Source organism: Lynx canadensis, chromosome F2 (genome assembly GCF_007474595.2).
Source record: "Lynx canadensis isolate LIC74 chromosome F2, mLynCan4.pri.v2, whole genome shotgun sequence".
In the NCBI taxonomy this organism is placed as follows: domain Eukaryota; kingdom Metazoa; phylum Chordata; class Mammalia; order Carnivora; family Felidae; genus Lynx; species Lynx canadensis.
In genome coordinates, this window is record NC_044320.2 from 28,899,897 (window position 1) to 28,913,413 (window position 13,517).

Here is a 13,517-nt window from a genome sequence, read left to right on the forward strand (position 1 = left end):
AGGGTTCTATACTGGGAACATGTTTCTGGATTCAAGAATTAGCAAGCATGGTTGGAGAAGTATGTGTGAGAAGAGTGGTAGGACATGGGACCAGAAGTTGAGGCATTTAGATTATTTTTATGAGTGAGAAAGAACTAGAGGCTTCATAGCAGAGGAGGGGCATGATGTGACTTACATTTTCTAAGATTCACTAGCTTCTAAGATTCACTAGCTTCTATTCTGAGAATAGAGATGAGGGGCAGCAGTGAAGATGCTATTTCAGTGATCAATGGATAAATAATTGGCATGGGGTCAAGAGAATATTGGAGGACAATCAGTGAAGAGAAACTTATACCTTTCGGGGGTGTTTTACTGTACACAGAAGCAGAGACGTGGGTGGTAGCCAGAAGGGGGTTGCGGGGCAAGAGGAAACTTGATGATTTTGCTCTTGCTTTTTTTTAGGTTGGTGAAATAACAGTATGCTTGCATGCTAATGGGTGTGATTCAATAGAACCAGAGAAATGGATGATGTGAAACAGAGTAGAAAATTGTTTTTTAATTGATGAAAATTATTTTAATCTTACTATAAATATATGAAAATTCCAGAATAGATCTGGAAGTAGTTAAATATCCATTAAGTAATTTTATGCCCCAGGTAAGTATTTTATATAGTTGGAATAACATTCAATTTTGAAAATAACCCAAGAAATAATATCTTTGGTTAAGATTAATTGGATAATGTTCTATTGATTAAATCCTATAATTAAATATTCTTCTAATAAAAATGTTTAAAAGATACTTAGTATTCTAACATGCAGAGTGAATATATGAATTTGTTAATGTTATAATATTTTCTGGAATAAAGTTAAGTTAGTAAATGAGCAGTAGTTGACCACTTCAAAATCTAAAATTCCTAAATTCTTAGTTTTAAAAAGTATGTGCGTTTTTAAATGTTATTTTTTTCTAAATATCACAAGTGCTTAACATTAAAACAGCACTATTGCCAAATTGATGACTAATATTTTTTAATTATAAATTTTTTTCCTTTGCATACATGTCATTAATGTAAATTTATAAGTTATCTGAATTTCAGAACCTAATCCCTACATAGCATATTGTCCCACAGTACCATAATAAACTTAAAATCTGTAAGCCATGAAAAATATTAAACCCAAAGATGTAGATTTAACTCTAAATCCTGTGTATATATTACTAATGTTAGAAAAAATAAATATTAAGTACTTGCTTTAAATTGTCAGTAGTTTTGCAGCTTGTTTCAGAAAACAATCACTACTACCACAAGTGCTCACAATTAACAACCTTTAATAGTTGAAGTGGCTGAATTGGGGTTGACAGATATCTGTGGCGTGACTTCTTTTTAAAGTATTGAACATTTTCAGTGTTCTAAAAAGTCCATGAGAAAACATGAATATTGCCTTGTCTAAGGTAGGACTGGAAGTAGGACCACACTGTGCCAGAGGTTCATCAAATGCCAAAGCCCCAAAGCCCCAGCTCTGGTAAAGCTACATGTTAGACGATAGTGCTTTTAATTTTATTTTATTTTATTTTATTTTATTTTATTTTATTTTATTTTATTTTATTTTATTTTATTTTATTTTTTTTAAGTTTATTTATTTGGAGAGAGAGAGAGAGAGAGAGAAACAAGCAGGATAAGGGCAGACAGAGAAAAGAGAATTCCAAGCACGCTTCACAATGTCAGCACAGAGCCCGATGCGTGGCTCAAACCCACGAACAGTGAAATCATGACCCGAGCTGAGATCAAGAGTTGGGGTTTAACCTACTGAGCCACCCAGCTGCCCCAGGAGATAGTGCTTTTAAAGGAACCCTGACATCCTGGGTAAAATCCCAGCTCCACATGTCCTTGTTGTATGACTTTGGGCATTAGAATTTTAGACATAAACTCTCTCATTCTTAAGTCTCCTCATCAGAAAAATGAACATAATAACATACTTATTAGATTGTAGGAAGACTAACCAAGGATTGTATATATTGCTTAGCTTGGTGCTTGGCTCACATGTTAAGAGCTCAGATGATATTTGCTCTTATTATTGGTCACAAAAATCCTGAAGTTTAAGTTCAGTATTAATATTCCTTTTTATAACTAACACAAAACTAACAAGTGGGTGGTTAGGATTTGAATCTAATTGTAGATGTCAACCTGGCACACATGATATTGGGAGAAAAATAACACTAAAAAATGTTCATTACAAAGCTATTACCCATTACCATACATAACTTCCTCCAGACTCTATGTTCTTAGCTCTTCTCCTGTCCTTTAAACATAGAAAACATAAGCAGAACTCAACAAAGGGGAAGGATTTCAATAAATACCGCTTTCTTCCTCTAAGCATAAACCGTAAACAAACAGAACTTATCCAATATAGGCTAAAGTTCAAATATAAGTATCAATTTAACATGTAAAAGATATCTGCATTGAATCTGAAGCTTTGATTCTAGGATGGCAGTTACTGCTAAAATGGAATTTTGAAAAGATACATGAAAACAGAGGAAAGCTAGCTACTTGAAAACGTGTTCTTTCCTTTTGCCAGCTAATGCTTATCTTTGGAGTTCCTGTTGAGTTTGAAATACACAGAAGGGCTGCTGGAAACTAACTAAAGCATGGAAAGTTTTACTAGTGGTGTGGTTCAGGATGTGATGCATGTATTTATTTTCCTATTAGGCACATGTCACATAATTGATATGGTAACATAGATCTGTTCATAAGCATTCTTAAGGCAAATACAATTGTAAAAAATAAAACCAACAAAAGAAGATATTGTTTGTTTGGTTTTTTTGCTTAGGAGTTGTTTTAATGTCATCTATATACTTAATGTCACATATATATTTAATGTCATATATGTCATACACAAATTTTATACAGTATTTATGTCACATATATAGACATATCTCCCAGGAGTAAAATCTATGGGAAAGCATAGGCCAAATCTGTAAGATTTGAAAATATCCTCATAAATTCTACTTAAAAAAAACAACTATAGAAATATTTCTAATGTTTTAGCTAACTCCAAAGAGTTCAAAAGAATCCCCTCTAGAAAGAATTTCAATATAAAAGTATAATTCTAAAAAATAATTGAGTATGAAGAAGATACCTCTGGAAGTACTCCAAAGCACAAAGATTACGGGAAGGGTTGGGTGTACCCTGGAAACAGAAAACGTTGAAGCTTCAGATGGAAATTCCTGGCATGTTGATGTATTTTTTTCTTTTGCAGAAAAACTGGAGATAAGACTTGCCAGGCACACAAACCTGTTTCTCCTGATAGCAGCCTGTGCTGCTATCATGGAAAATGTCAGTGTTGTTAAGGCCAGTAGTCGTTTTGCACAATGCAGGCTGTTTGGGTTTCTCTAGTTAAAAACAAAGCAGAGTTGAAAGCATATAAACCTACTCCAAAGTTGTAACATTCAAAACAATGAGAAGGAAAGGTGCAGTGTGATGAAGGATGATTCCTAAAGAATGGAACCAAACCTATAACATAAATGCAAAAATAAAATAAAAATAATAAAAATAAAATAGCTCTAATTTACGGAACAGATAGTATCTATGGGTACCTTAGATACATCATCCTTTTCAATATTTACAACAGCCCCAACAGGTAGGAATTAATATCCCACGTTACTGATGAGGAAGCTGAGGCTTAGAGGAGTAACTGGCCCCATTCACACAGTGGGAAGGGGCAGAGATGGAACAAAAGCCAGTCAGACTGGACCAAAAAGTCCCTGTGTTTTCATAACATTATAAAAACTATATAATTCAATACTTCAGTTAGACAAAAATGTATGTAATAAGGAAATCTCTAGAAAAAAAAAGCCAAAAGTAAAATACTACTCCTTCCATCTTACTCACTTAAGAGAAATATTAAAAAAAGACATTTGAGAAATACAAGGTATGAATATAAAGTAACAAGGCCAAGAAAGTTAGAAACACTCCAGAACTAATCAAAACGATAACACTCCTCATTAAAGTAGGCCTCCTAGACAGAGACACAATTATTTCCATGATCATGCCATTGCTCAAGACACTTTTTTTTTTTTTTAATTTTTTTTTTCAACGTTTATTTATTTTTGGGACAGAGAGAGACAGAGCATGAACGGGGGAGGGGCAGAGAGAGAGGGAAACACAGAATCGGAAGCAGGCTCCAGGCTCTGGGCCATCAGCCCAGAGCCTGACGCGGGGCTCGAACTCGCGGAGCGCGAGATCGTGACCTGGCTGAAGTCGGACGCTTAACCGACTGCGCCACCCAGGCGCCCCTCAAGACACTTTTACTTAGGGGTTTTTAAGCATCAGACTTCAGCTCAGGTCATGATCTCGTGGTTCGTGGGTTCAAGCCCCACGTTGGGCTCTGTGCTGACAGCTCAGAGCCTGGAGCCTGCTTCAGATTCTGTCTCCCTGTCTCTCTGCCCCTCCCCCACTAGCACTCTGTCTCACTCTCTCTCTCTTTCACAAATAAATAAACATTTCAAAAATATTTAAAACACTTTTACTTAGGTCATATAATTGTAAAATTATATCTTTGGCTCCTGAAGCCTAGCCTTTAGAACAAAGTAATGCAGCAGCAAATTTCTGCCTGCAATGGTGAATATGATATGTGGAAATAGCTGTAAGTCACATAGATACACCAAAATATTAACAGTAGACCTTTCTAGATGGTGGAATTTCAGGAACTCACTTTCTAAGTCGAACATTTCTATAACATTTAATTTTCTCATCATGCCTTTTACAAAAATAAAGTATTTATATAGTCATATGGGACCAACATTTAGGTAATCATCTAGCAGTGACAATTCCATTTAGAAAGTGTTCTTGTGTGATTAATAAATTAGGTCTGCATGCAATTCTAAACATGAAATATGGGTTAGAGAGCACTGATGGAGTATGTATATGTAGTTCTTCAAAAAAGTTTGTTCAAGTAGCACATTCACTTAGCTTTGGAAGTCTGGTGTGTTTTGTAAATTCATTACATTGCTCTATACACATTCTGTATATATCACGGGCCCTGAAAACCTATATAAAACAGTATTTAGACTCAGCCTCTGAGAAAGACATATGCTAACACATTTTTAGTCACCTGCAGTACGTGGGTAAAGTAAGAAGAGGGAAGACAAATCAAGGTGGGGATGCAGGTATCTGCAACTCAAATAGAATTTCACTATCCCATGATCCTCTATCTCTAGCAAGAGCATCCAGCAATTGAGACAGATGGGAAAACTAGAAATTCACCATGACACGAGTGACACACAATACACTGTGACTCAGAAAGTCCATGTAAGAGCAAAGGTTACAGCTAAATTCATAAAGATGTTCTTCCAAAACACCTTAAGAATAGAATGTTTTGTTTTGTATTTATAACTAAGGGCCATCTGGGTCTACATACTTAATCTCAAAGAATGGTTTTTAGATCAGAAAAGTTTAGGTCTCAAGGCAGAAAGAAATAGTTGAGTGGTGTTCTGTTCTGTTTTATTTTGTTGTGTTTTGCTTTGTTTTAGTCTGGGCATTTCTTTATGGCTTTGAAAACTCTGTTAAGAACCAAATAGCTTTCAAGCACATCTTAACAGCAATTTACAATACAAGGAAACTACGGATAAAGCCTCTTTTAAATTAGTCTTCAGCAAATACATTGGCTTTAGGTGTTTAGCTCTAAACAACAACAATCAAACGTTAGTCCAAAATATATTCTTCACAATTTAGAGGCATAAACCATTTTAAATATGTCACTGACAGATCGAATTCTGCAGAAATGTTACTTAGAAGTATTGAAAGACATTTCAGTATGTATGACAGAATAATTAAATGTGTTGCTCTGTCCATTCTAACTCCCAAAGGTTCTCATTTGTCTTTTTATTTTAAAGACTAAATAATAGTTTTTTGTATTTTCAAAAATGCTTTTCTTTCCTATCCTTCAAAAATCCATGAACAGAATATTACTATTATTTAGAATGCAAAGGCCTTAGGACTAAAAGAACCATATATTTAATCTTAGGAACAGTTGTTCATTAAAGAAGTTCACTGATTGCCTACTATATTTCCACCCATGACCAGGCAAGGAGAAAGTCATACATAACCCATACTTTGATGAAGTATATGAAAAGGACTGGGTGGCAGGAGAAGCCATCCAAAGTTTTGCTTTTAATTGCCTTTCTGCCTTCATTAACATTCTAGTTATCCATCACAGCCTCTTATTAAACATTCTACTTCCCAAGCCCTCCAAATGTTATATTTGATAAAGATAAATTAAATGTTATTAGACCCATGAAGAACAAAGCAAATAACTGCCAAGGTGGATTCAAGATTTTCCTTTTGGGGGCACCTGGGTGGCTCAGTCAGCTGAGCGTCCAACTTTTGCTCAGGTAGCGATCTCACCATTCCTGAGTTGGAGCCCCACATTGGGCTCTCTGCTGTCAGTGCGGAGCCTGCTTTGGATCCTCTGTTCCCCTCTCTCTCTCTGTCCTTCCCCTGCTCATGCTCACTTTCTCAAAAATGAATAAACATTTAAAAAAAATGTTCCTTTCAGTTCAGTCATTATAATCCAGATCTTGGAAGTTAAATTAAGCAAGTGATTATAGTATGAATTCAGATGATCAGGATGGTAGAGATTGTTGGGGATTTTGTTAGTTGTCAAAGGGGTAGAGTTAATATTCTGGCCAAAAGGAGAAACAACTCTTATGGATTTTTTTTAAACCACAAATCTCTAAATGTGATATAGTCTTTAAAATGCTTCAACCTTGGCCAAAAAGAAAAAAAAAGAAAAAGAAAAAAAGAGGCAACCTTACCTTCTCCTTTGATAGTCAGCCTTGTCGCTCCATTTATGCTGCCATATTTAGGTATTATTTCTGTGACTTTGGGAACAATTTTGGAGCCACCTGAAAGATATTACAGTGCAGAAGTAAAAGCATCAAGTACTCATTTCAAGCATCAAATGGTACCACATATTACAATGTTAAAAGAAAAACATCATGGGGGCGCCTGGGTGGCTCAGTCGGTTAAGCGTCCGACTTCAGCTCAGGTCACGATCTCACGGTCCGTGAGTCTGTGAGTTCAAGCCCTGCGTCGGGCTCTGGGCTGATGGCTCAGAGCCTGGAGCCTGCTTCCAATTCTGTGTCTCCCTCTCTCTCTGCCCCTCCCCCGTTCATGCTCTGTCTCTCTGTCTCAAAAATAAATAAACGTAAAAAAAAAAAAAGAAGAAAAAAAGAAAAACATCATGAAGATACAGGACTGAAAGTAAATACACCCATATTCTATTTGTGGCTCTACTACTAACCAATGATTTGACAGAAACTAAGTCATTAACTTAATTAATACCCTTTGGCTTTATGCAAAGTACTATCTTAGGTGCCACAAAGAGTGGGAATAATACATGATCATTCTCATCACTCTTACCTATCATATTACAAAAGATTTATTCCAACCCTTAATTTCATGTAGTGCTCACTAACTACAGTTCCATAACTACAGTTAGCAGCCCACACAGCAGCAGACAATGCTGCAGAAATAATACTGTGGAGAAATGGGTTGTTCGTTATAAGAGCACAGAAGAAGTGCAAAGCTGGGTCAATTGAAAGAATAGTCCAGGTACAAAAGGTAATGATATGTCTTAAGAAGAAATTGTTTTCTGTGACAGAGTAAGACTTTAGGGAAGATAATTTCTGGGATCTTTTCAGCCTCCTGATGATAGTAAGTTCTTACTCTAATGGTCCCTAACTCATTCAATGAATGGTGTAAGGTTCCTGGGGATATACAAATGTATTGACAGTCCCAACTTTCCAAAAGTTAGGATAGACAGCACAGAGTGACAGCACACAGAAGACAGCACAGGGGCCATGGGTGACTAAGAAGGGGCACTTCATCCACACTGCTTGGGTCATACTGGCTTCTTGAAAGAAGGGGCACCCCGGCTGCATCTTGCAGGGCCAATGTAAATAGCTGGCCTGGACCAAGTTTGGGAAGATAAAGAGCTCTAGAAACAGGGAGGGGCCTCTGCATACACAAGGGTGAGTGGACTGCTTCTTTGGAGAACTGGAAGTATGCTTTAAAACAACTCAAAGATACACATTGGCTACAAGAGTTCGTTTTCTGCTTAAACTATACAAATCTGGTACTTATAAGATTCAGTAACAATTCTCAAAGTAGGTGGAAAAATTTAAGCAGAGACCAAAAAGAAAGGCCACACAAATTACTGTTTAAAATGGATATATGAGAAAAGGTTAAAGAAATTATAATCGTATAGTCCATTCCTGCATGCAAAAAGTTTAGTATGGACTTCAGATGTGTCTGTACTTTAGGTCTGACTTTGCCAAGAGCTCTAAGACTGATCCTGCTTTAGGCACATTTATAACTCCCACCAGCTCACAGCCAAGAGTAGGAAACTCCAGTAAGGACTCTGAACCCTATCTCCAAGACCGTGCTGCTCCTCACCTATCTCAGGTTCATCCTCCCGTTATCTCCACGGACAACTCCAATTTCTTATCTTATCATCTCTTCCAACTCTCTCCTGGGTATTACTTTGAAGGCACAGGGCAGCTGCCCCTGAAAGTGACTGACACCAGTCACAGAGATCCATTCCTGTCCTAAGGGGGGGGGGGGGCACTGCTCTCCATACCTTGGGGGAAAGGGACCCAAAAAGAGTGAGAAGAGAGAGGACTCAGACTGTGTCCCCATCCCCACCTCCAGCCAAGTTTCAGTGTCTTTTTCAATGGAGTCACTTGGGGGTGGGGGCTGTGAGGTTCCATAATTCACGCAGGAACTCTTAAGACTTTAGAGCAATCCCTCTTCTCTTCTGTCTCTGTCTCTCTGTTAGGCCTGCCCTGCAGGTCCCAGGTCCGCAGGATCGCCATGCAGCCGTACTCGCAGCCTTGGCGCAGGGCTGGTGGCAGGCAGTCCCGCCTCTCCCACGCCACCCCTGGGATCAGGGGTTGCGTCTGCACGGACCGTGCCCGGGATGAGTTACCTGTGCGGGGGTCCGCGGCGCACAAGAGCAGCCCCCAGAGGCCCCAGGTTCCCAAGAGCCACAGGTGTCCCATCGCCGCGCCAGCCCCGCAGAGTCCGCGCGCGCCGCTCACTCGCAGCTGCAGCCAGTGTCGGGCTCCGGTCCGGGCGGAGACGCGCTCGCGCGCCACGCTCTTCCCACGCACGCAGGCGAACTCAGCCACCCGAGGCCCGCCCCGCCCCGGGCCGTCCCGCCGCACCTCTGGGATTTGCACGCAGATACACTCCCCTGCGCGGGAGAACTGATCCCGCCCCGACCGGTGTGTGGTGATCAGACCTCCACAGGCGAACCTGGGTGCTGACGTCTGAAGGCTGTTCCCATGAGTGTAATGACTCCATTTCATCTGGCAACAGAGATCAATGGGCAAGTTTTCCATGAATCCTGCCCCACTCCCCACCCCCCTTCAATTCTAGGCCTACACACTTTCATTTGCCAGTCTGCTTTAATTATTATCACCAGGTGGACCTAAAAGTCCACCTAATGCACAAACCCCACACGTTTTTTTCCCCTTCACATTCATATAAATTTGTGCTGATCCTTTAACTGACAATCATACTAATATGTATCGATTTCTCTGCATGTCCCAAACACCATGCCCAGTGCTTTAGAGACTTCAACTCACAATAATCCCCAAAGGACTCTTACGATTACTATTAATGACAATTACTATTGTTATCCCCATTGTTCCAAGCTGTGGACTGAGGCACCAAACTTTGAGTGACTTGCCCAAGGCCACGTAGCTAAGTGCAGTGAGGACCCAAGCAGTGACTCCAGAGCCAATGCACCTAACCCCTCCACTGCCCCCCAGTTTAGCACACCTCTAGTGAGGGTTTGCAATGCCTAGGACATACTCATCCTAAAAATTATTCATTATCTATCTGAAATTCACATTTAACTCAGTATCCTGTGTTTACTAAACCTGACTACTCTAGCTGGGAGGGAAGAGAGAAGAAATAGAAGCCAGAACTCTAAAATATGAAAAATAATAATATTAGGCCCTTGCTCTTCAAGAGTTTATAACTATCTCATCGGGGGTTGAATGTTTTTGTTGTTGTTAGATCCGGTTAATCACATTCATCTCATAATGTTCTGCAAACTGACTCCCCATGTCACCATCCCACAGAAACTAGTGCCTGCAAGGTACCACTGCCTCTGGGAACTCTTTGTAGCATGTGACACTGGTAACATCTTTCTTGAAATTCCATTCCTCTGAAGAGTCTTGGGTTTCTTCCTACCTCTCCAATCATTTCCATCTTCTATTTTTCTCTTACTTCTTCTTCCTGAAAATTGATGTTTCTGCAGGTTTTACTCACCCTTCCCTCCTCCATCTGGAAGTTGGTCAATTAGCAGAAAATCAGCTCATTGAATGCCAATTTGCTGATTAATTATTTGCCAAACTTACTAAATTTGAAGACTGCAATGTCATATAGCAATAGTTACCAGCTTTATCAAGAATTGCTTAGCAGCATTTTCAAAAATACTCACTTTAAATTATTAGCTGTGAAATGTGTAGAAGTGTATATATATTTCAATATCAAAAACCAAAATAAAATGTACTGTGGGAATAAAAGTTGGAATTGCTTGGTTAATTTTGATTTCTTTCTGCTGCTTTTAAATTAGAATTAGATTAAGTTAACCTAAGTTAAAGTTTAGATGATTTCATTAAAAAGTAATTTAAATACAATTTAATTCAAAATTTTTATTTTTTTCAGATGCTTCTGAATTTATAAATTAAAAAAGAATATGAGGAATAGGTGAAATAATACTAAAATATTTTAAGTGGTTTTAGTATTAAAAAGGTAGTAAATGTCATTCAAAAGTGTTAACAAATAAATCAGAAGTTAATGAAAAACTTTGTCCCATATCCTATACTAGAACAGTTTACAACCAGGAACCATTGAAATAGGCAGACTTTTCTATAGAAAGTCCTCCTATAGAAGGAATCCATATTGTTTATAACAAGGAGGAAAACTGTTCTATGTTTTGGATATCAATAAAGTGAATAGGGAAAAGTGCATATATGTATGAAACAAGTATATATAAATATAAAATACACATATCCATATATAATTCACAACCCAGTTGTGAGACTCAAAAATGTGTGTATAATTTTACTATATATTTCACCATCAGTAACCAAAATCAATTTGTTCAAGTTGCTAATTATTTATGTTAAATTGCATTCATTTAATTTGGTAAATTTGGCATATTGGTCATTTAGCAAATTGATCATTTGGCTAATTTGTTTTAGGAAAATTGATATTTCAACAAAAAGCCTGATTTTCTGCCACATAATGCCTAAATTTCTTGAAAAGCCAAGCACTGTAATTTGCATATATAGATTTTATACTCAACTCTTGTTGAATAAATGAGCATCTTTAACATTTCTCACTTTAAAAGTGCCTATTTATGGGGTACCTGCCTGGCTCAGTCAGTAGAGCATGTGACTCTTGATCACAGGGTTGTGAGTTCAAGCCCCATGTTGGCTGTGGAGCCTACTTAAAATAAAAATAAATAAATAACTAAAAGTTCTTATTTAGATGATAAATCAATGTCTTGCAAAAGATCTCACCAGTGATTTTTTTTAGGTTTATTTATTTATTTTGAGATAGAGGGAGGAAGGGCAGAAAGAGAGGTAGAGAGAGAATCCCAAGCAGGTTCCACACGTCCAGCATGAAGCCATACACAGGACTCGAACCCACGAACTGTGAGATCATGACCTGAGCCGAAATCAAGAGTCAGACGCTCAACCAACTGAGCCACCCAGGCGCCCCTCACCAGTGATACTTTTATCTTAAAATATTAATATAAGTGGATAGGATAATGTGACAATAAATAATTATAACTAGATGAAAATTTATGTAATGAAAAGTCAACTTAGAACTAGAAAAAATGACTATGTAGTTTCCATAACTAATGATTTATTTTTTTTTTTTTATTTTTTTTTTTTTCTTAAAAAAAATTTTTTTTTTTTCAACGTTTATTTATTTTTGGGACAGAGAGAGACAGAGCATGAATGGGGGAGGGGCAGAGAGCGAGGGAGACGCAGAATCGGAAACAGGCTCCAGGCTCTGAGCCATCAGCCCAGAGCCCGACGTGGGGCTCGAACTCACGGACCGCGAGATCGCGACCTGGCTGAAGTCGGACGCTTAACCGACTGCGCCACCCAGGCGCCCCAACTAATGATTTAAATTGTATTTATCTTTAGAATATTTAAACCTTTGTAATACAGATTCATCATGGACCATTGACAGGGGAAGGTGACTTCTGATCACTAAATCCCATGCTTCTTTTTTAAGTTAAAACAAATTCCAGCTCTAAGAAAGCCCCACTAATAGGGCCAGCATCATGGGCATATGACTCGTGCAGTCTCATAGGCCCCATGCATTTAATCCATGCTGTCACCATTGTGAAGTCCTAAATAATTTTGGAATGAGGGAATCCTCGTTTTCATTTTGCCTGGTCCTACCTACCATGATGGTGAAAAAGAGACAGATTATAAACTTGTTTATCCTTCAATTTGAAAGCAATGAAAAAGTATAGGGAGTTAGTAAGAACTCTTGCAGAGCTACAAGGAATAAAGGGTTCACTATGAATTCACCTTACTTGGAAAATGAGCTGTGTGTGAGAGCCTGATTTTGAATATAGAACTAATTATGAGAGATGAACAAAATGAGGTACCTACAAAAATAGGGTGGTTCTCTTAGTATGCTGTCAACAAATATTCAGTATTGTAGGCAGTAGGAATAGGGCACTAGTTTTGTTTTGTTTTTAAGCTCTGTCTTCACATAAGTTGCATTCTTAATGGAGATAGCCAATAGACAAGATAAGTGAGTAAAATATATAGTATGTTAGAAAGTGATACATGCTGGAGAGAGAAAAATAAGGAGGGAAGTATATCACATGTGTATTGCGGGCAGGGGGGTAGATTGAGTATGATGAAGTTTTAAATAGAAGGACCAGGAAATTGTCACAGAGAAGGTGAATTTCGAGTAAAGATCTGAAGGTCTAAAGGGAATTTGCTTAGCCGTGTGGACATCTGGGAGAAGAGCATTCCAGTCATTTTAGAACAAATGCCAATGCCATGAGGAGGGAGTGTGTTTTGATGTGTAAGGAACAGGGAAGTCAAAGTATATAAGATATGAAGACCAAGAAGTAATGGGAGGTGGGGCAGATCATGCAGGATCATGTATTTGACTCTGAGTTAGATGGGAACCCCCTGTAGAATACTGAGCTAAAATATGACATGATTTAACTTATGTTTTCAAAGAAACACTCAGATACTATTTAGTTGCACTAGGGCAAGAGCAGATGCATCAATTCAGAGATGGGACATCAATTCAGAGATGAATGCAAATAATCCAGACGAGAATAATGGTATCTTGGAAAAGGATGGTAACAGTGTTGGTAGTGAAAAGTGGTCAGATTGTAGGTATATTTGAGAACCGAGTCGATAGGATTTGCTGACAAGGAATATGTAGGGTAAGAGAAAAAAGGAGGGGCAAACATGACTTCAAG

The 13,517-nt window shown here is 38.2% G+C and overlaps 1 protein-coding gene across 1 annotated transcript in view; it reads right to left on the reverse strand.

The window, feature by feature from the left end:
- The window catches only part of PKHD1L1 (PKHD1 like 1), a 165,880-nt gene extending 156,847 nt beyond the window's left edge, over nt 1-9,033 (reverse strand). Inside the window, exons 1-2 of the mRNA XM_030303954.2 lie at nt 8,961-9,033; nt 6,787-6,876 (exon numbers count right to left, since the gene is read on the reverse strand). Of these exons, the coding sequence (XP_030159814.1) occupies nt 6,787-6,876; nt 8,961-9,033 (163 nt within the window). The remainder of the gene's footprint in view (nt 1-6,786; nt 6,877-8,960) is intronic.
- Between the last annotated feature and the right edge of the window lie 4,484 nt (nt 9,034-13,517).